Genomic DNA, 27,946 nt, shown 5'->3' on the forward strand with positions numbered 1-27,946 from the left:
ATAAAATATATAATAAACGCTTCCTTTTAACAGCCTTGAGAAAAAAAAACTTAATTTTTTTTTCCTAAAAGGTTTTGGTTGGTTGAAGGTTTTCAGATTGATGATGAGAAACAAGATGAAAAATGTATTGATTTTCTTTTACCACATATAACATTTAATGTTATTGTAAAAGATCAGGGAAGAACAACAGCTAGATAATTTTCAACAACACTGCATTCATTTTCATTCTCTACAGACAACACATTTATTTTCCACAATAAGAATCCACAAAGAAAGATAAAATCTGAGTTTCTAAGAGGACTTAAATCTGCTTTGGCTTTTTATTTTACATCATTTTCCCAGGAGAGCACAGAAGACATCTGAAAAAGCCCATTAACAGAAAAACTTGTGTAGCCAGAATCTTTTGAGAGCCTTGGTAGAAGGATTTACGTTGTATTAAGGTCTGTATCTTCTACCACATCTAGAATCTTATCTGTTTCATAGAATGTAGGCTCTTAGTGCACAATAAATAATTTTCTAAACCTGCAGATGTAGACTGGGTGCGGCAGCTCACACCTGTAATCCCAGCACTTTGGGAGGTTGAGGCAGGTGGATCACTTGGGGTCAGGAATTCAAGACCAGCCTGGCCAATATGGCAAAACTTCATCTCTACCAAATAAAAAAATATATACATATGCAAAAAAAAAAATTGCCCAGGCTGGTGGCACACACCTGTAGTCCCAGCTACTCGAGAGGCTAAGGTGAGAGAATTGCTTGAACCCAGGAGGTGGAGGTTGCAGTGAGGTGAGATCATGCCACTGCACTCCAGCCTGGGTGACAGAGTGAGAACTTGTCTCAAATAAATAAGTAAAATAAAATAAAATAAACATGCAGATGCAAACTTGATTATGGTGAGCTCCAGGATCCAGACTGAAAACTGAAAAAAAAATTTAGACTATATATGTGTGTGTATGTGTGTGTGTGTGTGTGTGTATGGAGAGAGAGAGAGAGAATATATATAACACACCACCTCTATGAGGTGGTGTGTATACCATGGTCGGAATGCTTGTGTTCCCCTAAATTCATATGTTCCCTAAGCTAATCGTATTAGGAGGTGGGGCCTATGGGAGGTGATTAGGTCATGGAGGAGGACCCCTCACAAATGGGATTAGTGTTTTATAAAAGAGGCCCTTCCAGCTCATGAAGATACAGCAAGAAGGTGCCTTCTATGAGCCAGAAAACAGGAGCTCACCAGACAACGAATCTGCCTTGATCTTGGACTTTTGCAGCCTTTGGTTGTTTATAAGCCACCCAGTTCATGGTACTTTGTTAAAGCCACCTGAACAGAACAAGGCAATAATCCTACACATATAAAAAACAAATAGTGAGTCACAGTAGCAAATGGCTCCCCCTTACACTTCCACACCTGGGCAGGCGTACTTCATAGGCCTCCTGCTCCTGGCCATCTGACAGTTTCTGTTCTTTTGTCCCCAGGACCTAAAGAACACTCTGTTTTCCTACAAATAGTCCAGGTAAGAGCTGCAGTTTTCTTTGAGGCCCAGCTTATAGCATAGTTACTGCCTGATACAGGGACCAAACCAGGCTTGATGAGAGATATCTTTCAGTTTGAGAGCCAACTGATACATGAGGCCTCTGGAAGTAAACTGCAGGGAGTACAGAATCTTTTTTTTTTTTTTTTTTTTTTTTGAGACGGAGTCTTGCTCTGCCGCCCAGGCTGGAGTGCAGTGGCCGGCTCTCAGCTCACTGCAAGCTCCGCCTCCCGGGTTCACGCCATTCTCCTGTCTCAGCCTCCCGAGTAGCTGGGACTACAGGCACCCGCCTCGTCGCCCGGCTAGTTTTTTGTATTTTTTAGTAGAGACGGGGTTTCACCGTATTAGCCAGGATGGTCTTGATCTCCTGACCTCGTGATCCGCCCGTCTCGGCCTCCCAAAGTGCTGGGATTACAGGCTTGAGCCACCGCGCCCGGCCAGTACAGAATCTTTAGGGTGGAAAGTGATCACAGACCAATAGAGGGGAGGTAGGTAGGTAGGTAGGTAGGTGTGGTCTTAGCTCATCAGGCTTCTATATGGAAAGTCCTATATGACCATAAACTATATTACCGTTCAGTTTCCCACCACATGCCGTACGTATATCACTGAAATAGGCTGTCAGGTAAAAACAGTCTTGAACTTTATCATTCCAGAGAATGGGAGGTTGCATCGCCTTCATCAGTCTTGTTGGGAATAGGTAAGACTGGGGAGAAAAGTGATCAATGACACAAGCCATCTCTCAGAGCATCAGTTTTGAGATGTTCTGACACAGAAATAAAAATAGATTTCTTAAGTAGTTAGAAAATGTATCCTTTGAGGCCGGGTGCGGTGGCTCACGCCTATAATCCCAGCACTTTGGGAGGCCAAGGCGGTGGATCACTTGAGGTCAGGAGTTCGAGACCAGCCTGACTAACATGGTGAAACCTGTCACTACCAGAAATACAAAAATGAGTAGGGCATGGTGGTGCCTGCCTGTAATCCCAGCTACTCGGGAGACTGAGGTAGGAGAATCTCTTGAACCTGGGAGGCAAAGGTTGCAGTGAGCCAAGATTGCACCACTGCACTCCAGCCTGAGTGAGAAAGTGAGACCCTGTCTCAGAAAAAAAAATTAAAAAAAAGAAAAGAAAATGTATCCTTTGAGAGATAGTATTGGGAAACACTGAGGACGTGGTGTTTGGAGGAAGACTGGCATGAATACACATTTTGACTCTTTATGTGTGTGTTACTTTTGGAAAGCGATGTGATCCTTCTGAGCCTCAGTTTCCTCATTAGTGAAATGGGAATAATCTACACAATTCCCAATCTAGAATCTATATATACCTCATATGACTGTTTTAAGAATACAATGAGACAATTATGGCAAGTGCAAATCAAAGTTCCTTGTGTATAATAATTACCCAGCAATGGCAACCGCTTTCTCTTGCCCTTCCTCTCTCCTTTGATTTCAAGATGGGCGTATTACACTTTGACAATCCATTTTAGGACGCTCCTTCACAAGTGTTGGGAAACTACCACGGCTGTTTTAACTGGCAAGTGCTTGTCTTTTGCCCTTAGTTACTACTGGCTTGTGTGGGGAAGGGGACTGTCATTTGCCAGGTTGAACTATCATGTAGGAACCTCACTCCTCCGTGTAGATTTCCCTTCAGACTGCCGATGAGAATCAGTGCTCTCCACCAATAAAGGAATGGCTCTTCTACAAATAATGCTGAGAGGATTTTCTTAAGAAACCCAATTTGTCTTACGTACTTGAGCTCGATCACTTTGTCGTCACTAACGGTGATGGTATACAGACAGTGCATATCGTTTAGGTAGTCTGTGTACGAATAGGAAGGACTCGTGATGATTCCAGAAGAGAAATTGAACACACCACCACAGGCTGCAACAGAAGACAAGGGAATATAAAGAGAACAATGATTAGTTCCAGCATGGAAAAATGATTTTAAGAGATTCTATACTACTGTACATTTTTCTGTAAGAGAGGTAATAATTATTTTTCTTAAAGTGACTTATATCTCCCTTCATTGTGTTTACACATATTTCTGATTTTTCCACTAGGAAGGAAAATGAAAGACAGCAAGAGGGTGGAAACAGGGAAGAATATTTAAAGGCACATCTTGGAAAGGAATCAGTCTGAGTCAAATTAATGGCCAGAGTGAAAATGACAAGAAGGAACATTTCACCTGTTGGAGTGTCACTATCCCTTCCCTGTATTTCATTGACAGGTTGAGAGAGGGATGACAGCAGTAATGAAGTATGGAAAAGGCAACCAGAATGATGTTCTGGGCATATAGATCTAGGAAAGATTGTGATCTGGAAATCTGAAATTGTAGAGATCCATGTCTCTTCTGTCAGGGATAGAATATTATAACGTAAAGTACTGGAAATCTTTTTGGAACTTTCCAGTTTAGTTCCTTCTGTGGGCTCAAATGCACAGCTCTGCAGTCTGGTGGATTTGCAGTCAGTTCTGAGACTGGTAAGGACTAAACTTGCCCCAGTTTGTATTAATATCACTGATCCTCAATCCTCAACAAGCAGGAGGAGGCCAGGCCCATTCCTCTCCAGGATTCCAGCAATTAACAGCTCAGAGCCTTGAGCTAGACCCATTAGTCAATAAAACAACAGACATAAAAATGTAATAAAGCCCTCTTATCTACAATATAAAATGATTATTTTTGCTTGGGTTTACATATGAGGATCAGATTGTACCTCCGGATGATCAATCTCACTGCAATGGAAAGACCCATCTATGTATACTTGTTTTATGATTCTAAAATTATAATGGGGTTAACGCATTGTGAAGTATTTCCATGGTTTCTACACTATCAATGGACACGTTCCACTTTACATCCTCAGAAATAAGGAACAAAGTGTGGCTGCCATGTCAGGCTCTTTATTTCTTTACTGCTTTTGCCTCAGCTGAGCCCACCTTGCAGGGAGCAGTCTTCTCTATGTGCCTGTAAGTACTTGTGTGTTCCAACCCCCGGGTCCATCTGTAAGTGAACTACATGTCAGATATGGGTAGCAATCACTCCTTTTCACTTTATACACAATTATGTGGTCTCTGGAAGTTTATTAAGACCTAAATAACTCCCATCTTTGCACAATATCAGCATCTGAAGTCTTAATATGAATGACACTCTTTAAGTGGGACTCTTATACTAGAATATATTGAATCTTGACTACCTCCTCGTAGGAAAATGAAGGATTAGAGAGAAGAAGAAAATAAAGCAGGAGTTTACCTCTCCAAAGCAGCAGTTGTGCCAAAAGAATAAAACAAATCAATCCTTCTCTTTATTCAACAAGACGATGGGAGAGGAAATGTTAATTGCGCGGTTCTATTCTGCTTGAGCCAACAGAACTACACGGCCATATGTAATCATACTTTACAAACTGTGGGAGTCAGGATGCAGATAGCAGCTAATGTGAACAAATTATGGAGGCCCTTTTCAGAAGTAAATACATGTTTTTAGTCTTCTCTGTGGATGGGAACAGTAATTTATTCCAAGGGAAACTATTTAGCTTTCTACCTTTAGCAGTGGGTTTGGTGGAGCAAAGATGAAACAGACCCAAGACAGATGTTACAAGATTTATGTGCCAGTTTGACTGCAGCTGAGATGTCCATTAGATAGTATATAAATATTGTCAGCAAACTAATCAGGCAGGAGGGGAAAAGACTATTCAAGATCGGGAAATGCAACCTTAGAGTGTTCTGGGTAGCAACAAATGCCTCTGTCCAGTCCGTTGCTCCTCTTTTCTCTTTGCCTTTGATACAGAGAAGTTGTAAATTATAGCATAGTTTAATATGTCAATCTTTTCCTTTAGGGCTTGTGCTTTTTGCATAGTGTTTTAAAAAATTCTTTCCTATCAGATTGTAAAGACATTCCCTTATATTTCTTCTAAATATATAAAATATTAATTATTGTATCAGCACAATGACTTGGGGAAATAAAACAGACATCTGGACAATTTGGACTAACAGGTAACTTTGTATAAGGGATGAAAAACAAAAAAATAGCAGTAGTATTTATTTAACTTAAATTACAAAACAAAGGCCAATTCTTCATTTGATTTTCAGAGTAGTTCTAGCCAAAGTTCATGAAAAAGGTCCTCTTCTTTTTAAGAAAAAATGTGTCGGGAGGCTGAGGCAGGAGAATGGCGTAAACCCGGGAGGCGGAGCTTGCAGTGAGCTGAGATCCGGCCACTGCACTCCAGCCTGGGTGACAGAGCAAGACTCCGTCTCAAAAAAAAAAAAAGAAAAAATGTGTATTTTTTTTTTTACCATGAACCTCACTGACAATTTTTTTCTCTTAAATTCTCTGAATCTTCAAGTTGGTGCTGTATGAATCATTGTGAAAACTCCTTGTATAAATTACTCAGGAAAGAAGAAAATTCCAAACTCTGTCATTATGGCTACTCACAGATTATCCTATAGGAAAACTTGAATCCAAAGTCTGTGATTTGCTCATTGGAGTAGAAGTTAAGCAGAACTGGCCCAGCGACGGTGAGGGGAGCTGGCATCTCATTCCCACACACAGTAGCAAATGGGGTGGATGTGAGGCTGTAACCTCTGATAATGTGCACGCCATCATTGACGCAGCTTCCTGTCACAGCGGAACGAGCTGGACAAGGCATGAAACAACCACATTATGATCAGAACCAACACAAACAATTAATGCCATAAACGTAAAAACAAAAATGTGATGATGATTCATGCAATTGCTATAAAAATTAAAATGAGAAACAAGAGATATTTAACTTAGTTTCCTGTTGAAATGATGTTTAACTACAAAACAAGCACAGGTATGAGAAAACAGGTAGAACTTCACGATAGACACATTCCACTTTGAAACAATTCAGAATTTCCTTTCTTTAGATATGGTTCCTTTAATTCAGTGACTGTAAACTGGGGACCGTGTTGCCTCCCCAAGAACAGCTGGCACTATCTGAAGGCATTTTTGCTGTTACACTATAGATTGGAGTAGAGACCAGGGATGCTCCTGAAGATGCTGCTATACACGGGGCAGCCCCTACACCCAGGACCCTCTGGGACCTACAAAAACCTACCTAGCCCAACATGTCAATAGCGCTGCTACTAAGGAAACTTGCTCCAAGCTTATGTCCAGATAAGGAACTCCTACCATGGAGTTATCATTAGAAACTCCTTACTGTTTATTGAACAACCGTTTTAGATGTTCACACAAACACTATTAGCATAAGAGTTTAAGGACTATAAAATATATATTACTGTTTTGTTTGCTAATTATAATGCAAATATATGCTCCAGCCTACCATCCACCAAAGAAAAATATAAAACAAAATAAACAAGAAATTAAAGAGACATTTGTCCACCACAACACATCCAGTGGTTTTTGTAGGTGAACACATACTGTTAAAATATTAACTGGATCATACCTAATTTGTATTAATATGAAATGACACCCATATTGTAGCCTAATTGGTATCAATATGAAATTACATCCATCATGCATTTGTTTGTGATTAAATATTCTTCTAAAACATTATATTAGGACCAGGCATGGTGGCTCACACCCATAATCCCAGCACTTTGGGACACCAAGGCGGGCGGATCACCTGAGGTCAGGAATTTGAGGCCAGCCTGGGCAACATGGCAAAACCCTGTCTCTACTAAAAATACAAAAATTAGTTAGCTGTGGTGGTGTGCGCCTGTAGTCCCAGCTACTCAGGAGGCTGAGGCAGGAGAATCACTTGAACTTGGGAGGCAGAGGTTACAGCGAGCTGAGATCGCGTCATTTAACTCCAGCCTGGGCGACAGAGCAAGACTCCATCTCAAATAAAATAAAATAAAACATTATATTATTATGAAAGGAATGGAAAAAAACCGCGATAACTTTTGTGCCAACATATTAATGCCTATATCAAATTCCAACATATAGATGTGCCATCCCATGTTCCATCAATCCCCTATTGCTTGAAATTCCATATTCTCCACATTTCTGAAAATAAAAATATTGTTGAAAAAAACATTCCTGTACATAAATATTTGAGGAAGTTTTTCATTATTTCATCAGAATAAGTTTTAGAAGTTAGATACTGGCACTAAGGTAAGATTATTTTTCAGGTTATCAAATGACCCCTAGATCGGTGTTGCCGGCTTACTCTCCCACAGCATTTTTGGCATCTGATGTTCTTCCCAATTCTACGTTTTCATTGCCCATAGGAAAATGTGATGCCCATTATCAATCACTCCAGTATCATCCTTCCTGTATATGGTCTCCTGCCCTGAGCAATTACTAAACTACTTTCTGCCTCTATGGATTTGTCTATTCTGGACATTTCACATGAATAAAATCATTCAATATGTGGCTGGCTTCTTTTTTTTTTCTTTTCTTTTTTTTTTTTTTGAGGCGGAGTCTGGCTCTGTCGCCCGGACTGGAGTGCAGTGGCCGGATCTCAGCTCACTGCAAGCTCCGCCTCCTGGGTTTACGCCATTCTCCTGCCTCAGCCTCCCTCGTAGCTGGGACTACAGGCGCCCGCCACCTCGCCCGGCTAGTTTTTGTATTTTTAGTAGAGATGGGGTTTCACCGTGTTAGCCAGGATGGTCTAGATCTCCTGACCTCGTGATCCGCCCGTCTCGGCCTCCCAAAGTGCTGGGATTACAGGCGTGAGCCACCGCGCCCGGCCTGGCTTCTTTTACTTAATGTAATGTTTTTGAGGTCCATCCATGTTGTAGCACGTGTCAGTACGTCATTCCTCTTTATGGCTGAATATATTCCTTTTTATAGCGATACCACATTTTGTTTATCTGTTCATCAGTTGACAGACATTAGGTTTGTTTCCACCTTTTGGCTATGATGGATAATGCTGCTATGAACATTCATGTGTGAGATTTTGTGTGGGCACATGGTGCTTTCAATTCTTTTGGGTATATAACTGGGAGTGAAATTATTGGCCCCCAAATTAGGTTTGTATTTAATTTTATACGAAACTGCCAAACTATATCTCATGGCTTCTTTTACTTAATGTAATGTTTTGAGGTCCATCCATGTTGTAGCACGTGTCAGTACGTCATTCCTCTTTATGGCTGAATATATTCCTTTTATAGCGATACCACATTTTGTTTATCTGTTCATCAGTTGACAGACATTAGGTTTGTTTCCACCTTTTGGCTATGATGGATAATGCTGCTATGAACATTCATGTGTGAGATTTTGTGTGGGCACATGGTGCTTTCAATTCTTTTGGGTATATAACTGGGAGTGAAATTATTGGCCCCCAAATTAGGTTTGTATTTAATTTTATACGAAACTGCCAAACTATATCTCATAGTAGTTACATCAGTATACATTCTCACCAGGGATGTGTAGGACTTCCAGTGCCTTGCAGGGATGCCAACATTTGACATTGCCAGTCTTTTTAATTTTAGCCATTCTGGTGCATGTGAAACGAAACTTCATTGTGATATTTAATTTTAATTGCTCTGATGATTAACGATGTGAAATATTTTCCCATTTTCATTTACAAACCACGAAAACAAAATAATTTTATTTCATGGAGATGCTAACTTGAACATATGTCTAATGATCCACATCACCCCAACACACAAAATTTACCTACTTACAAATTCCCCATTGGGAATGACCAAAATTACATTATTCTATGTAAGCACATACTATGGCACAGTGGACTCTGAAATCAGACATCCTGTTTGCTGTTTGCTGTTAGATTACTCTTCCTATAAGAGCATGCTGACAAAATCATTATGAACACTTACTTTATAATTTCAAGTCCCCTGGCCATAGACCTTGGTTCAAAGGTGGACTTGTGGCCTAATCCAATTCAGTAAAGGTGAATTTCAACAGCCTTGTTTGACATTTGGAAGTTGGAATACAGGCAGTAGTATGCTGGTAAATACAACAACCAACTCTCCGAGAGATTTGTGGCATTTGCCAATTTCCATCGTATAAACACTCCCATGATAGCTAATTTCAAGCTATTAACAAGAAGTCATTAAATGCAGAACAGGAATAGATGAGCAAAATTGACTCTTGCAAGGTGGTGCACGCCAACTCTAGCATACCACAGGATAGAAGCCATCTCTCTTTCTGATGTGGATGAGGAGTACCCACTGTGAGAGCAGCAACCCTACAGCAATGAGAGGAGCCAGCCTCACGGTGAGGCTCACACTGAAGCAGCACAAAGTAAAAATAGAAACAGTCGAATATTTGATGACATAATTAAAATGCTGAATTAAGAGATTTGCGGCACACCCAACTTTAAAACCTTCCAGAATTAAAAACCAATGAATTGCTCCTTTGCGTTTAAACCAGGTTGAATCAAGTTTCCTGTTAATTGTGACGTAAAACCTCCTAATGAATATGGTGGATATTTTTGTGATTAGAGTCACTGTTGCTATTGTTTATACAACCCCACCATCCTGACCACGGTTGACTGATTGACTGATAATTCCAGTCAATCAATGGCAAGGCATGGCATGAGACCCAATACAGGCCAATCAGATGTGTTCAAACTGCAACAGAATAAGAGTCTATGGTAGGAGCCAAAGATACTAAACTTAAAAAATGTCTGCAGCCATGTTTCCTGATACATTAAGGAAGCCAGGCTGCCATAAGGGAAAAAGAAGTTATTGTGCGGAAAGCAGCGAAAAGAGTGGGGAAGAGAGAGCATGCTGACAGATTCTTGTCCCTGGTTTCCTTTGTTCTAGAAGCCCTTCCTTTGATGAGATGAAAACACCCAATATCTTTCTTACAAACCCTACTTTGTATCTAAGCTAACTTGAAGATAATTTGCCACTCAAAGAATCTTGACAAATACTTTTTAAAAGTATATCGGTGCATTAAAGAGTTACCACACATTCTTAAATCATTTTAAGAATACATTCGGCTCCTTAGCTAAGTTTTTATTCAGCCTGCAGAAATCTTGAGGTATCAATTCAAGATATACATTTTTAAATTAACCTCAAAGAATTCCCTTATTTTGAAAATGCTGGAATAGAAATATGTCTAATTGGGCATAAATCTACAAGTTGAAAGCATGAAAGACTGAATTTCAATGGCCTTTTCATGTAATTAGAAGCAATATGATGTTGGAAAAAGAGGACAAAAAAGAAATAAATTAAACTCAGATTAATGGCTTGAATATTGCCAAATTATGTACCTTAGTTACAATCTTAGTATTTGTCTTTAAGACATCAAAAGCTCCACTGGAACTAAAAAAAATTTAAAGTAGATGAGTTTGAGAATAAAACAATTGTGCATTAGTTATAGAAATATCTTTAGCAACAATATATCAAGTTATAAAACCAAAATCACAGAATGTAGGGAAAAACTGCTGATGCTGGATTGAAATCTTGGTCCCACATTTGATCAAATAGGCTGCTATGCATGTGTTCTTTAAGTATTAAAGAGTTAGTTGTTCAGTTGTTGGGCTAATGATATAGTTGATCACAGTGGCAGTTGCCTTAGAAAACAGTGAAAAGGCTGTGAAACACAAAGTAAAGTGTCACTTATACTCGATTATGTTGACAAATAGTTGATTAAAGGAACTAGTTGAAATACAGAAAGTTCATTCATGAAATGGCAGTGGTACGAGACATAATCAAAACTCATTAACAATTTATTAAATGCCTATATTGAACAACAAGGAAGTTTGTTGGGGAAATGCAGAGGAAGTTGAGAAGGGATTTTAGATTTTTTGTAGATGACAATAGAATATCAACTAACTAAACCAATTATGTAAGACAGTCTGCTCCTTCTCAAAGCCTGATTCAGTAAAATATAAAAGTTATAATATCTGGCAACTTATTTCATGGATTAAAACATTCTTGTATCCTTTCTAGTAGTCATTTCTTTAAGGTAGGATGTTATGCCCTTTCAAATTTTGTCCAAAAGAAATCAAACACGTACATAGTATTAGAAGTCGGTAAAATTAGCTAAAGTCTAAGAAAATATCAAAAATTAACACGAATAAAGTAATATTCAAGAAAATGAGATATGTGTGTCACTAGGCATTAAGTACTTTACACACATACATCATATTCTAAAGTTCTATATATCCCATCACTGTATTAGGTCAAAAATATCAGCACGATTCTTCAGTGAAAAGGTGCTTGGTGACAGACTAAATGCATCAGAAAATAATTATATTAAACACTTTCTCATCATTATTGGAAGAGCCAATCGCATGTATAATCAAAATATACACAACACTCTCATAATTGGGGTGATTGTCTTCTAGGGAGAGAAGGAAACTTAGTTGAGGTTTGGCAAAAGTTCTTCAAGGAGCAAGATGGATATCAAAGTTGAGTTTATGAGCAAGAGGCGGCATTCGATCTGATATATGCGAACTTGTGAGGAAGAGAAGCACCCTGAAATTGAACAATACTTTCTCCATGGACTAGAGTCCACGTCATGGGACCGGGAGCTCCAGTAATTCTTAACTCTATCTTCAACAAGTGACTTGATAGATATTTACTACTGAAATCTCTGAGCTGTAAAATGATTCCCTATAATTTGTTTTATGACTATTTTCCATCCTTCCTAAAAACTTTAAAACACATTCATTGTTTGAAATGGGCAAGGCTCTATGCCATGTAGTAAAATTTAATTTTTTGTTCTATTTTTCTGGAATTTATTACTAACCAACGTCTAATTCCAAACTTCATCATAGTTCTAAGAACTATGAGAGAACTGAAGGAAAACTAAGGATGAGTAATTCCACAAATAGAATAAACTTGTGGGATTTAGAGTCGGACCACAATTTTTCTCCAAAGTCGGGAGAGGGGGTGGGCAGAGATACCAAAGAGGACTAGAGATGAGGGAAAGCCCTTTGTTTGGAATATTTTCATGTTGTAGATAAGGTCAAGTATTTTCAGAAAATAAAAATGGGTTCTAGGGGCCAGGCACAGTGGCTCACGCCTGTAATCCCAACACTTTGGAAGGCTCAGGCAGGCAGATTACTTGAGGTCAGGAGTTTGAGACCAGCCTCAATTAGCCTAAAATACAACAATTAGCCGGGCATGGTGGCTGATGCCTGTAATCCCAGCTACTTGGGAGGCTGAGCCATGAGACTTGCTTGAATCCAGGAAGCAGAGGTTGCAGTGAGCCGAGATTGTACCACTGTAGTCCAGCCTGGGCAATAGAGCAAGCCTCTGGGAAGGAAAGAAGGAAGGAAGGAAGGAAGGAAGGAAGGAAGGAAAGAGTGAGAAGAATAGGAGGAGGAGTAGAGAGAATATAAGGGTAAAAAATCGACATAATAGATAAGGATGTAAACAATATAGACATAGTAATATAATAATATAGTAATGGAGGAGGAAGTAGACAGCGAGCAAAATGAGGGATATAATAGAGATGAGGGGAGAAAGAGATGAGGAGAGACATAATGAAGAGAATATAGAGGGAAGGAGTGTCACCGAGGGAGAGAGCGAGGATGTGTGAGATGAAAGAAAATCACGGAGTTCTTAGGAGCGAGACAGAAATTAATCAGGAGCAGCGGTGACTGAGATCTGTCATAGACATAGTCACTTGAGTATAACTTACCCTGAGTAGCCTGGCTAGACTGGTCTACTCTATACGGAGGAGAGAGCATGATCAGCATATAGGAGATGAGGGAATGTGGTTACAATAAGTAAGATAAAGAGGACGGCTAAGTTCGCATATTGTGCAACAGAGGTATCAAACACAATCAATAATATATAAGGTAAATTCGATAGAAAATAGAGTGAGTCATAAATAACACAGGCAACTAATGACAAGAATAGTAGGATTTCACACACACCGACAAACCAAGTACACCACAACATATAGGTCACTGAAGTGCCTTCTAGGCAATATGACATAAAATATAATATTAGGAGGGAGGTATACATTTCAAAAGAACGCAAACAGCGACGCGACACACATTTATTAGTCACACTAAACACTAATGTGAATAATAATGCACGACACACATCATGAAGGTCATTTAAAACAACTACGAGAAGAAAACAAATGAGAAAAAAGAGCGAGTTAGAAGGTCACCAATAACTACTAGTTTTAAGAGCAGTGTTAGAGAGAGGAGGCAAACTAGCAAAACTAGATTAATGAGTTAGAGTCTTTTTCCATTGATGGTGAGAGCGGAGAGAGAGAGACAAAAAAAATCACAAAAGAAACAAAATCCATATAAAAGAGCATAATTATTTTATTTATTTGACTATTGCTATATAGTTTAAAACACACATTGAAGTTATGCATTTAAACGGCCATTAGAACTTGGGTATAAAGGATACTGAGCGCGTACACTAACTATACATAACCAAGAGAGAGAGAGAGGATGTGTAGAGAGACACACACCACACTATAAACTATGATGAGTCAATCTCGAGGACAATATTCACATCTCTATATGAGGGCCTTGTTGTTTTGACACATGACTATCCTCTACGTGTATATAGGCAGGTAGAGTCATTAAGGCACTTCGAGTCCCTTATTGGTGCTTTATACCTATCACCATCTACATTATCGTGGAGATGGCTAGCTTATATGCCACTACTAACCTCTCATCATAATACTTGTCAATGAACTTATTATTTATACTCCTATCAAGATCTGAGAAAACTGAGTTTACAGTTTACTTTGAGCATTATTACGATATTAATTTTTCTAAATGAGATTCCTGAAATTTCTCACACACATTACTCACCTATTATATAAGATTGAATATTAATGTTATCCATACCTATTATTTATATTCATAATTCCATGTATGCTTGTTTTATTTATTTCTCTATTTAGCGACACACATCGGAGTTTCTCTCACCTGACTCACTCGAGTCGCTAGGGCTGGAGTGCAGTGGTGGGCAATCTCGGCTCACTGGCAAGCTCGGCACCGTCCTGGGTTCAGCGCGCATTGCTCCCACGCTGCAGCCTCCTGAGTAGCCCTGGACTGACCCAGGGGCGCCACCCACCCATGGCCGGCGGCCAAATTATTTGTATTTTTGTTAGTAGAGACGGGGTTTCACCATGTTAGCCAGGATGGTCTGCATGCTCCTGACCATCATGAGCCCGCCCCCACGCGCTCGGGCCTGCCCAAAGGGCTGGGATTACAGGCGTGAGGCCAGCCTGCGCCCGGCCTAATCTATCTAAATTTTAATGAAAGAATAATCAGGTTTAGAAGGCAGCTGGCTTGCTTCAGTTTGCCTGCATGAAGTGGCTCCTAATCTATGAAGAAAACTGGATATATATTATATTATATATATATTATTTTTTTTTTTTAGCAGATTGAGGGCATCTAGTTGGCTACATGAATAACGAGAACATAAAAGTTTATTTTGGACTGTTTAATATTTGGGAAAATAAAATAAGCATTTATTTAATAATACTAGATTCCAAAATAAGGACAAACATCAATACTCTGTAGTTCATGGAATGTCCAGCATTGGAAATGTAAAAGCAATGAGAAAGTTAGAGAAATTTAGACCAACATTAAACTTGGAGCAACTTACTTTGTGGTAAGCGGAAAGTAGGTCACTGAGCCTTTGTAACCTGAGAGTAGCATGTGGTTCAACAATCTGTATTTTTCCCTTCATAATAAAACCTTCCCTAAGCAGTTGTCAATGTTTAGTAGATGCCATACAGGGACAAGTGTGTTTCCTCACAGTATTTTGTAGCCTGGGATATCATATCTTTTCCTTGCCAATTCCACCTTTTGTGCTAATAGTCCACCAAGACGACAGATCTAGAACCTTCATCACCACCTAAGTCAACACTGGCTCTGCTGGGATCCTGGGCTCAGAAATGCTTAGCCATTTGAACAGAGTCTCTCAGAAATAGTTCCAAGCGCCTATAGCAGCTAGAAAGGCCAAGGCTCCTTCAATAAAGCTATGACCTTCCCTGAGAGCAATTCTCAGTTTCATCACAATATATTGCACATGAATCCCTCAGGCTCACTTTAGAAGGGCTAGGGAAAGGTTACTTTTACTGTAGCTAGCGAATCTCTAGCTTGGTGATGGTATTCAATAAATGTCAGCATTGATATGGTTAAGGATAAGAACCCAATTATAAAATAAATTTGATTAATGCCACCCTTTTGGGGAATCATCATAATTCGATGAATCTATAGCCAGAAATTACTCAGGCAGCAGTTTGAAAATGCTGAACATTTAAACACTGGAAATGTCACAAAGCATTGTAGTAAGGATATCATTTTAGAAAAGAATCAGTCTTCAACTGGGTGAGGATTGGCAAATCCATTGGTGGAAGCAGAAATCAATCTAACATTATCTGACTTTCAGAACTACTATTATACATATATACATATACATATACATATATATATTAGACACACACACATATAGCAAAGTGCTATATATATATATAAGTATCAGAAATGAAGCTGAAGTAATTTTCACAAAGCCACTTGAATAGCAGTAAGTGGCTGACCTGTCATTAAGATCCATCCTAAATGCTGTGCTCACTTTCCCTGTACTACAGTGAAATATTCCAGGGTTGCTCCCCTTTATCTCACCTGCTCAGCTGAGCTCAGGGAGCTGTCTCAGGTCACTATAGAGTCTCTTATAATACATATACCATTGGTATCAGCAGTGCTTTCTGTGGCTTTACAGTATAATTACTAGAGTCTCCTTTCTTAGTCTGAATGATATGGTCTTGTGAGATGCACTGTTTATTTAACTTAACAAGCACAAAGACAAAATCCAAGCCACATGTTGTTCCCCTGCTATTAAAATAATTGTCCTCAATTATAAAAATAACATAAAAGCTATAAAGAAGAAAATAAGCATCTCAAATAAATCTGTCACACAGTGGTGACAACTCTCGAGGTACTGGTTTAATAGCTTTATAGATTTTATTCACACACATGTTATTTTAAAAAGAAAAGTGGATCATCTTATACAAACTATTTTGCCCTCCCTCAAGCCTTCATATATCATGGACATCTTTTTATGGTACTGGCATTTTGTGCTAGCAAATGCTGAAAAGATGCCATTTTACTTTATATTCTGTTTTTATAGTGACATACATTGATTTATACTTGGCATTGTTTTAAGCAAACACATGTGCCAAAAATTACAACTGCAGAGAAGTAGGAAAAGGCAGTGAGGTCAGAGGAAAAAGGATTAAGTGAGAAAAGTTTTGTTAAATTTATCCATTTATGAGTTCTGACATGTCATTTTTATAAACCATAGATTTTCCAGATGTTGAATGCTATAGAACATTTTGCAAAGTGTAACTTTTCACTGCCATGAGAGACTGGCCCAAGAGTAAGAAATTTCGAATATACCGAGGTAGCTTGACAAATTTGCAGATAAATTGTGGTTTAGAAATAGAAAGTTGATATGTAAAAAAAAATTAATATGGTTATGAGTAATTGAAATTACCCGTCTATTTGAAAGGATTTCTTTTCCACTGTGTCAAAGCCTCCATTAAACACCAAGTTGTGTCTATTGTCAGTCAAAGCCCAGCCCAAATCAGCATCTCCACTGTTCCCTCTGCCAAAAGCCCGTTCCCTAGAACGGGAGAATGAACACAGAGGGGCGCTAGTGGTCAGGAACTCAGGCACTGATGAGTGAGGACTGAGAAGATGAAGATGACCCAGAAGAAGCAGAAGAAAGAACACCCCACGGTAATATTTAATAAAAGCAGGGCACATATATTAATTTTTTTTTGAGACAGAGTTTTGCTTTTATTGCCCAGGCTGGAGTGCAATGGCACGATCTTGGCTCACCGCAACCTCTGCCTCCTGGGTTCAAGCAATTCTCCTGCCTCAGCCTCCTGAGTAGCTGGGATTACAGGCATGTGCCACCATGCCCGGCTAATTTTATATTTTTAATAGAGACAGGTTTTCTCCACGTTGGTCAGGCTGGTCTTGAACTCCTGACCTCAGGTGATCCGCCCACCTCAGCCTCCCAAAGTGCTGGGATTACAGATGTAAGCCACCGCGCCCAGCCTATATTAATTTTATTAATTCACTCACTCATTCAATATTTATTGAACACCTATGTTGACTCAACAAGACAGTTTCTCTCACTGGTTTGGTTAATAGTGTGTGCATGAATGTGGGTGTGTGTGTGCACGTGTATGTGTATAAACTTTAAACGCAAATGAATAAATTAAAAGCTATGTTAACATGAAACGTTTCAGACTTATTTTCTTTAAGCAATTTATGCAATACTTGTGTTCCTAAAGTTCCATTATATACTTTTTTACTTCTGGATGGAATACATAGAATAATACTTGTGTTTTAAAATTGGATGAAATTTTAATCATGTTTACATTAAATCTACTCTGTAACATATTTTCAATACTTTCTTTAAATGGTGAGTTTTAGACTTCTGCCTCTACTTACTCCTCACTCATTTTGAAGAATCAGTTAGAGTTTACTTAAGAATAAACTTATCTTCCATGGCTATTATCAAAAGACAAGAGATAAGTTTTGGCAAGGATATGGAGAAAAGGGAACTTTTCCTTATACACTCTTGATAGGAATGTAAATTAGTGCAGCCATTATGGAAAAATGCATGGCAGTTTCCCAAAACATTAAAAATAGAACTACCATATGATCTGGCAAGTTCACTTCTGGGCATAGATCCAAAGGAAATCAAATCAGTGTGTCAAAGAGATTATCTGTATTGTCGTGTTCATTGCAGCATGATTCATAACGGCCAAGACATGGAATCGACCTGAGTGTCCATCAATGAATGAATGGATAAAGAAAATGTGGTAGATATGCACAATGGAACACTCTTCGGCGTTAAAAAAGAAAGAAATCTTGTCATTTGTGACAACATGGATGAGCCTGGAGGACATTATGCTAAGTGAAACAAGCTACACACAGAAAGGCAAATATTACATGATCTCACTAGCATGAGGAATCTAAAAATGTGGAACTCACAGAAGCAGAGAGTAGAATGGTGGTTGCCAGAGGTTGGGAAGGTATGTGGGAGTGGAGATTTAGGATATGCTGGTCACAGGATACAAAATTTCAGCCAGGAGGAATAAGTTCAGGAGATCTATTGTACAACATGGTGCCGATAGCTAATAACAAGGTTGAATACCTGAAATACTTAAGTACTTGCTGAATACTTAAAAACTGCTAAGAGAGATTTTAAATGCTCTCACCATAAAAAGTGGTAAATGAGTGAGTAGACATGCTAATTAACTGGATTTAGCCACTCCACAACATGTACATATGTCAAAACATGTTGTACGCCATAAATATAAAATTGTTGCTTGTCAATTAAACGTAATTTTTTTAAAAGAATAAACTTACCTTCTAAGTGGAAAGACACAAAAGTCAAGAGGACCACTGACAGAGGATTAGCCTCTATGACATAGGTGCAATTCATGTTGTTGTCATATTGTTTTGGGTAATTTGGAGAAATGATGTAACCTGAAGGGCCAGTGAAATTACTTCCGCATCCTATGTGGGAACAAAACGTCATCATCAGACCATTTTTTTCTCATGTATCTATTTTGTCAGTGAAGGAAAGATGCATGTTCCTAAATTCTCTAGAGATATCATTCCCTGAGATATTCCAAATGGAAGAAGCAAGAACGAAGAGAATAAAGCTCTGATTTAAAAACATACATATGTGCATAATAAGATCATTATATATTTTTAGAAAATGCTGCAGAGTTTTATGGGCTGAGTCCAAGAAATAGTACCACAAATCTACTGCAACTGCCTTAATATCAGGTATTAAGAAAGGATAAATGAGCAAAGATCGAATATGGTTCATGTAGATAAAGAAATAAAGCTGATAAAAAAGGATTTGCACTTGATTAGTACTTTACACAATTAATGTTTTTAAAATGTCTTATTATTAGAAAACTGCTATTTTCGTTACCATTGTAATCTAGCCAAAACAATGGTTGCTTTTTAAAACTAGCTGGATTTATTAATCCCAACTCTTATCAAATTCTTACATGCATCCCTGGTTTTCAAAACAAAAAGAAATATCTTTTCAGCACTAAAATGATTTGTTTTCATATAACCATTGACTAGTTAATCCACTTCACTCTCTGATCTATCAAGCATGAAAATATCTGTATTCTTTTAAATTGACATTAAAACACACACAAGTACACACATGTACATTTACACAGTGGACCACCTGCAGACCTAAGATCTAGTCTGGGGTTGTCTTTCAGTACTTCCTTTCCAGCACTCTCTGATTCAGGCTGAAACACCTGTCTATTGTATTATTTCCTCTAATTCCTTTTCTCAAACGTTTCCCCAAACAGTGGTTTGCTATGAGTGGCTACACTTGATTTAACTCAGCCAACAGACACCCACCCTTGCTTCTCTGAAAACTGAAAACTGCTACATTTCCCACAAATCTAATAGTGTACAGTAGCTAGAAAAGTAGATCCATCCTTCCTAACCAAAATTAGGAAGGAATAGTCCCAAAGAAACTGGCTCCCAAAGTTGACTGAGCATGAAAACCCTCTGGATGACAGTTAAAACATGCAAGACCGGCCAGGAACGGTGGCTCACGCCAGCACTTTGGGAGGCCAAGGAGGGCAGTTCACGAGGTCAAGAGATCGAGACCATCCTGGCCAACATGGTGAAACCCTGTTTCTACTAAAATTACACACACAAAAAAAATTCGCTGGGCATGGTGGTGCGAGCCTGTAGTCCCAGCTACTTGGGAGGCTAAGGCAGGAGAGTTGCTTGAACCCGGGAGGTGGAGGTTGCAGTGAGCCGAGATTGCACCACTGCACTGCAGCCTGGTGACAGAGTGAGACTCCGTCTCAAAAAAAAAAAAAAAAAAAAGCATGCAAGACATTGCTTATGGAAATTCTGAATTCAGACAGGCCTGGGGTGAGGCTCAGGAATCTGCATGTGTTTCAAGCCCCCCAGGGGATTCTGCGGTCAAGGTGTCACAGGCCAGCCACACTTGGTTGTTTGCTAACTAACTAGCCACCTGTGCTTCTGCCCAATATCAGCCCACTCTGGGTGCCAGGCTTATTTCTAGATGTTGGCTAGTGCCTCTCATGGCTTTTATATCACTTCTCAATTCGGTTCTGTTCTCACTGATATTTGGAAGAGAGGTGTCTTCTCAGGATTCAGTGACTCATCCTCCCCCTAGACCCCCAAGCTCGTCCCCTAGACCCCCAGGTTTAGCCAACCCTGCCGGCCTGTGACAACCACACCCCCTCAAAGACCTCTGGGTTTGGTTCTTAGGGTTACTTACGGCTAACAAAGGATGCAGAGAAGCCCTGAGCTGGCGCCTCCTGAGACTGGAAGACGGCAGTGAATGTGTTACTCGGTGTGATGATGGGACCCGGAGCCACATTCCCACAGCCGGTGGCTAGCAGGGCTTTGTCGACCTCCTCAGGGCCTGCCCACACCTAGCAGGGACATACACAGAACTTTAATGCTCGAGGGTTTCCCATAAATATTTTAATGCACTTAAGTTTCAAAATAACGGCACTCACACGTATACAGAACTAAGCATAAGAGTAAACAAAACTTGGACAAATCTGCAGTATTTTCTTTTGAGAATAATTTTTTCTAAAGCTGCTTTTAAAATAACGTGTCCTGTTCTTGACTTCTCTAAGGCGATGGCGTTCCTTTTTGCATAGCTGGGTGGTGATTTTTTAAAAATCCAGCTTCCCGGATCACTGTTCAGTTTCCTCCTAACTTCTGGTTGCCCTGACCTAGCCGAGCTTCCCGGGTGCTGAGGGAGACGGAGCAGCCAGGTGGAACTCAGCCCTGCTCCTGGGAAGATAGCAAATTGTAGTCGCAGCTGGACAACGCCACCAAGCAAGAGGCACATTGTGGTGCATGAAGAAAGTGGGCATGAATTCCAAGTATACGTATAATCAGCACGAACTGGAATAAATCAGAACACTTCTTGGCTGTGTGGAATTGTAAGGTCCATTTTGATGAAAGGCTGACATCCAGTCAGTGTGTGCTATTCACCAAAGATTGGGTTGGCAACTCCCAAGTAGACCTGGGCTGTCACTTAATTGGTCTGGCCACTTTGAATGACCGAATGTGTACACTCATGCAAAAAAAACAGTTGCTGGGAAATACATGGTGAGCCCCAAAATTCCAAATCAAATCAATTCTTATCAGTCCAGGGAAAAACAGAGACATTAATCACAGAATCATAAATTTACATGCAAAATTCCAGCTATAAACAAGGCATTACGGTGAGGCTGTTGAGAATATCCGATTGGTGGCTTTATCTAACTGGCGGAGGTGAGCCTGCCCCGAGGGAACCCCATGTCAGGAAGGGCCATGGCTAGTTCAGAGAACAGAGAGAAAACCAAGGGGGAAGCGGTGAGGAAGGCTGCAGAGGGGGCTGCAGGGCATGTTAGAGACTCGGGCCACTGTCCTGAATACAGCAAGGAGCCACCAGGAAGCTTGGTTTTTGGAAAACATTACAATTCGGAAAATAGGAGTCAGTCAGGTAGGTTTTGCCCTAGTTCAGGTGGGCGATCATGGTATCTTGAGTCACATGAATATACATAACTTGGGGGAAAGAAACATTAAACATATTAACCAGAGAAGCTCATCCTAGTTCAGAGGTCTCAACTAGGAGCAATTTTGGGACCTCTGGCAAGGTTTGGAGGCATTTTTCTATGGTGCGGTGGGTAGAATCTAGTGGGCGGGGCCAGGACTATCGCTAGGCATCCTATAGTGCACAGGACAACCTCTCTCCCAACAGAGAATTATCTCAGTCAAGGATGTAATTGAGTGTGTATTAATCTTACTTGATTATTCAACATTTTCTTCAATTGGAACGATACAGAATTACTCATTCCAAATACATCTTTTTTCAAGGATATGCCTCACCCAGAGCAATAAAACATCAAGTCATTAAAAACATTTCTACTGGGAAATCAGTCCATAGGAAGAGATGTGAAATAGCACTGATTCATAGCATTGGTTTAATAATTCTCAGCTCCTTAAAGCCATACCATTTCAATTGATTTTTAGGCACTGGGTATCCAGCTGTTAGTCATCCTACTGAAGACAAATTATATTAGCCATTTATTAGATAAGAGAGGTGCCTGGTGCTGGACCTACGGAGAACAAAAGTGCAGATATTCTGCCAAATGCCTAAGATCAACAAAAATGTCAGAAAAAAAATGCACATCCTCAATTTTACTTAATGACCTCTAATTAGATTTCTCCCTAATCAACTATCCGAGGAAACAGTATATGGCAGTTTTTTTATCCACATTTCATAAAATTATAAACATAATTTTTAAGAGATAATCTGTGTGTGTGCGTGTATATATATACAATATATATATATACAATACATATATATATATATTTGAGACACGGTCTCACTGTCACTCAGGCTGGAGTGCAGTGGCATGATCACAGCTCACTGCAGCCTCGACCTTCTGGGCTCAGGTGATCTTTCCACCTCAGCCTCCCAAGTAACTGGGACTACAGGTGCATGCAACCATGCCTGGCTAGTTTTTTTATTTTTTTGTAGAGATGGGGTTGTACCATGTTGCCCAGGCTGGTCTCAAACTCCTGGACTCAAGTGATCTGCCTGCCTTGGTCTCCCAAAGTGCTGGGGTTACAGGCATAAGCCACCATGCCTGGGCCATATACTATATTTTTACAAACGTTACTAAACAGGCAAAGTAAGAGGGGCTGAAACTTAATAAAGAACCTCAAGTTCTTTAATGAAGGAATCCAAGAATGCTTAAGTGCTTATACTTTTCTGAAGTCATTAATTATAGATCTGACATCTCTACCTTTGGCCCAGGAACATAAGTTTAATGATAATGATGATAATGTTGACAACGATGGTAAAGAGTTATTCAATATTCATTTCTGCCTTGCCTATCAAGAACTCATTTCATTGGCTATATGACAGAGGACTCATCAAAACTACATTGAACCTACAAAATGTTACTTAATTGTCATCACGTCAAAGACTTTCTGATTTTTCTTAGTGTTCTATACAATTCAGTCAGGTTGTAGGTTATATTTTATCATTCAAGTATTTTTTAAACAAATGTTTACTGACATAATTGCAGATTCACATACATTTGTGAGATATAATACAGAGAAATTCCTCGTACATATTTCTGAGCTCCCCTAACACTGACATCTTGCAAAACTGTAGTATACTATCACAACTAGGTTACTGGCATTGATAAAACTCACCAATCTTACTCAATTTCCTAGTTTTACTTGAACTCATGTGTGTGTGTGTGTGTGTGTGTAAGTTATATACAAGTTGTACACAACTGCATTCAAGATACTGAAATTCCAACACCACAAGAATCCTTAAGTTGCTCTTGTTATTTATAACCACACACAATTTACTCCTACATTTTCTTCTCTCTAACCTCTGGCTCTGTGTTTTCCATTTCTAAAACACTATCATTTCAAAATATTATATAAACGGAACAGCAGAGTATGTAACCTTTGGAGATTGCCTTTTTTCACTTGCCATAATCCCCCAGTGATTTGTCCAAACTGTTAATCTATGAATACTTTGTTTTTATTCAGGAATTACATTCCACGGTAAGCAAGTACCACAATTTGTTTAACCATTCACCTGTTGAAAAGCCTTAGTGCTGGTTTCAACTATTACAAATAAAGGTGCTATTTATATAGATTCATATACAAGTTTTTGTGTAAACATAGTTTTCATTTCTCTGGGATAAATGCCCAGAGTGCAATTGGTAAATATTGATCTTCCAATAGGTGTGTAGTGATAGCTCAATGTGGTTTTAATTCATACTTCTCCAGAAGTTAATGATGTTGAATATCTTTTCTGGTATTTATCATCTGTATAGTCTCTTTGGTGGAATATCTGTCCATGTCTTTTGCCCATATTCTAATAGGATTGTTTGTATTTTACTCTTGAGTTTGAGAGTTCTTTATATATTATACATAGTAGTACATTGCCTATGTGAAGAAAATGAACAGACCGGCTACAGACTGGATGAAAACATTTCACACAGCATAAGATTTTTAATTTAAATGAGGTAAAATTCATCATTTTCTTTTCTCTTACAAATCATTCTTTTGCTGTTTCATCTAAGACCTCTTTACCTATCTCCAGGTCCTGAAGACATCTACTATTTTTTTCTCTGAAAGTTTTATATTTTACTTTTCAGTCTATCATCTATTTTGAGTGAGGTTTTCTACAAAATGTGAGGTTTAGGTTGAGATTCATATTTTTTGCCTGTGGATGTTCAATTGCTGTAGTACCATTTGTTGAAAAGACTATTCTCCCTACATTGGAATGTTTTGCACCTGTTAAAATCAATTGAGCATGTTTGTGTGAGTGTATTTCTAGGTTCTCTATTTTAATCTGAGTTTTCAGCCAATACCACATTGTCTTGATCACTGTAACTAAGATAAGTAAGCCTAGGTAAATAGTAAGGTAGAATTCTTCCTCCCATTTTATTCTTCTTTTCCACGATTCTTTTAGCCATTGAAGGGTCTGTGCCTTCCATATAAGTTGTGGAAAAAGTTGTCTATGTCTACAAAAGACTTTGGAGAAATTTTGATAGGAATTGCAATAAACCTATCCATCATTTTGAGGAGAAGGGACATCTTTACTATGTTGAGTCTTCCAATTCATAATTGTCTCTTTCATTTAAGTCTATGCCAGCATTTCATTATTTTTAGCACCCAGATCCTGCACATATTCGTTAAGGGCTTACTTAGCAATGAGACCATTTCTACATCTACACTGATCCATCTGACCCTTACGAGGCACTTCCCACAGGAAAGAATGGACGATTGAGGGAGACAGAGCTTTCTCCTGTTTGGCCTCTTACACCACAGCAGAAAATGATGAAAGACATGACTGTTACTTACATATTGGCCTGTTGTTTTAATTAGCTACTCCAACACTTGGCAGTTCACTTCTCTCCAGCTCAGCTCCGTGCTTAACAAGATATTCTTTCTGTTATTGTTTTTTTTTTTAGTTCAGTTTTAATATAGTCAAAGAACACACTCTGTATTTCAATTCCTTGACTTGGTTGAGGTTTTTTGATGTCTCAGGATATGATCTACCTTGGAATGTTACAAGAGTTCCTAAAAAATTGTGTATTCTGATGTTGCTGTGTGGTGTATTTTATACACACATACACACACACACACACGTCAATCAGATCCTATTGATTGATGGTTTTGTAGAGTTCTTCTATATCCTTGTCAATTATCTGTCTAGTCGTTTATCAGTTACTGAGAGGAGAGTGCTGAAGTCCTCAGCTATAAATGAAGATTTGTCTACTTCCCTTCTTAGCTCTATCGGTTATTGCTTTATATATTTTGTGCCTCTGTTGTTTGGTGAACACACATTTAGGATCATTATGTCTTCCTGGTGGATTGATCCTTTTATCATTATGTAAGATTCCTTTTTTCTGTTGTAATTTTCTGTACTCTAAAGTCTACTTCATCAGATATAAATATATCTACACCTGCTTTTTTTGGTTAACCTTTGCATGACATCCTTTTCCATCCTTTTACTTTTCATGTACCTATGTGGTTGAATTTGAAATCAGTTTATTATCACTTAGGTCATGTTTTGGATTGATAACCTGTATTGTGACTGGTCTAACTAAACTATTTACAATTAAAATGCTGATATATATATATATATATATATAAAATTCTATGTCTACATTTTATTATATGTTTTCTATTTACTTTATCTCTTTTGGTCCTCTATTTCTCTTTTCTTGACTTCTTGGGGATTCCATTTTGATTGATATTAGCATTTTCTGTACATCTCTTCATACAGTTTTGGTAGTGGTTGTTCTGGGTTTGACAACATGCCTACGTGATTATAGTAGTCTACCAGCATCCACCTCTGACCACTTGTGGAAATGTGATTTCCATTTAGATCCCCTTTCAACTTTTCCATATCATTATATTGAGTATCAGAGGGCATTCTAATCTCTTGTTTTATTAAATGTGATTCACAAGCTTTATGAGGAAAAGGATATTCTATTGTATGTATACGTATTTTTTCTTTTCCACATTCCTTTTGTTTTCTCATGCTCTAAGATTCTTTAATAATTTCATTTTGTTTGAAGAAATTCTGTTTGACCATCTTTAATGGTAGGTCTCCTAGTAATAATTTTGTTTAGTTGCCCTTCATATGAGAAGCTTTTATTTCCTCTTTACTCCTGAAAGATAGTTTTCCAGATATAAAATGTATGGTTGACAATTCCTTTGTTTCAGCACTTGAAGAATATAGTGTCAATTCCTCATGGCCTCCATGGTTTCGGATGAGAAATCTGCTTTTATTCTAACTGGTCTTCCTCTCTAGGTAATGTTCCAATTCTCTCTGACTGCTTTCAAGACTTTTGTTTACCTTCAGTGTCCAGCAGTTTAATTAAGATAGGTCTGAACTTAAATTCCTTTGTGTTTATCTTGGTTTAGCTTCACTCAGCTTCTTGAACCTATAGGTGTGTTTCTTTTGCCAAATTTGGGAAAGTTTACAGCCACTAGTTCTTTGACTGTTCTTTCAGCTACACTCTCTCCTCTCCCTTTGAGAGAATGTTGAATCTTTTGTTATTGTCCATGAGTCCCTAAGTCTGTGTTGATCTAGTTTGTTGGTTTTTTCAGTCTATTTTCTTTTGTTGTGCAGATTGGGTGAATTCCATTGCTCTATCCTCAGGTTCACCGATTCTATTCTCTTCATCCCCACGCTACTCTTGAGCCTATTCAGCATATTCTTGATTTATGTTATTGTATTTTCAATTCTATAATTGCCATTTAGTTCTTTATTGCAAGCACGATTTCTTTGCTGATATTTTCTATTTGTTTCAAGAGAACTCGTCAGTGATTGTTGAAGCACGTTTATGGAAGCTACTTCAACATCCTGGTCATATATTTCAACATCTGATTTATCTCACTGTTGACATTGCTTGATTCTTTTCTCTTTCAAGTTGTGATGTTCTTGATTCCTAATACAATGTTTTCTTTCTGATTGTATCCTGGACATGTTATTTATTATGTTAGGAGACTTTAGGTCCTATTCAAATCTTTTATTTTAGCAGGCTGTCACCCTGTTGATGTTTACCACATGGCCTTACATACTTTGTGGTGGAATTTTGGTCTGCTTGGTTTACATGCTGCTACTAGGGCTCTCACTAGTTTTGCTGGTGCTACCTGAGGGGCTCTGTGTGTTTCTCAATTGGAGACAAAGGGTATAGTAATTTTCCCCTACTAATGCCCCTGGGTACCTCAATGTCTCTGGGTGGAAGAGGAGCATGTCTGGCCTGTGGGGACAAAGACGCTTCCCAGACTGGGCCCCTTTCTGTGACTGCAGCCCCACCTGCCCTGGTGTCTCTGGGTGGGTGAAGAGAATCTCAGGTTTACAGGTGTTAAGTGGCTTCCTGCAGGGGCTGCTTGCTGAAGCTGAGTCCCTTTACTGGTTCCGCCCACCCACACAGATGCTTGGCAAAACAAGC

The 27,946-nt window shown here is 38.9% G+C and overlaps 1 protein-coding gene across 1 annotated transcript in view; it reads right to left on the minus strand.

Annotated features, from left to right (window-relative positions):
* Positions 1 to 27,946, minus strand: part of CUBN (cubilin) — a 331,095-nt gene that overhangs the window by 49,271 nt on the left and 253,878 nt on the right. The window contains 4 exon segments of the mRNA XM_017869190.1: positions 3,276 to 3,405; positions 5,948 to 6,148; positions 18,795 to 18,944; positions 20,722 to 20,878. Coding sequence (XP_017724679.1) covers positions 3,276 to 3,405; positions 5,948 to 6,148; positions 18,795 to 18,944; positions 20,722 to 20,878 — 638 coding nt within the window.

This window comes from Rhinopithecus bieti, unplaced genomic scaffold (assembly GCF_001698545.2).
Source record: "Rhinopithecus bieti isolate Rb0 unplaced genomic scaffold, ASM169854v2 scaffold_3043, whole genome shotgun sequence".
NCBI classification, from domain to species: domain Eukaryota; kingdom Metazoa; phylum Chordata; class Mammalia; order Primates; family Cercopithecidae; genus Rhinopithecus; species Rhinopithecus bieti.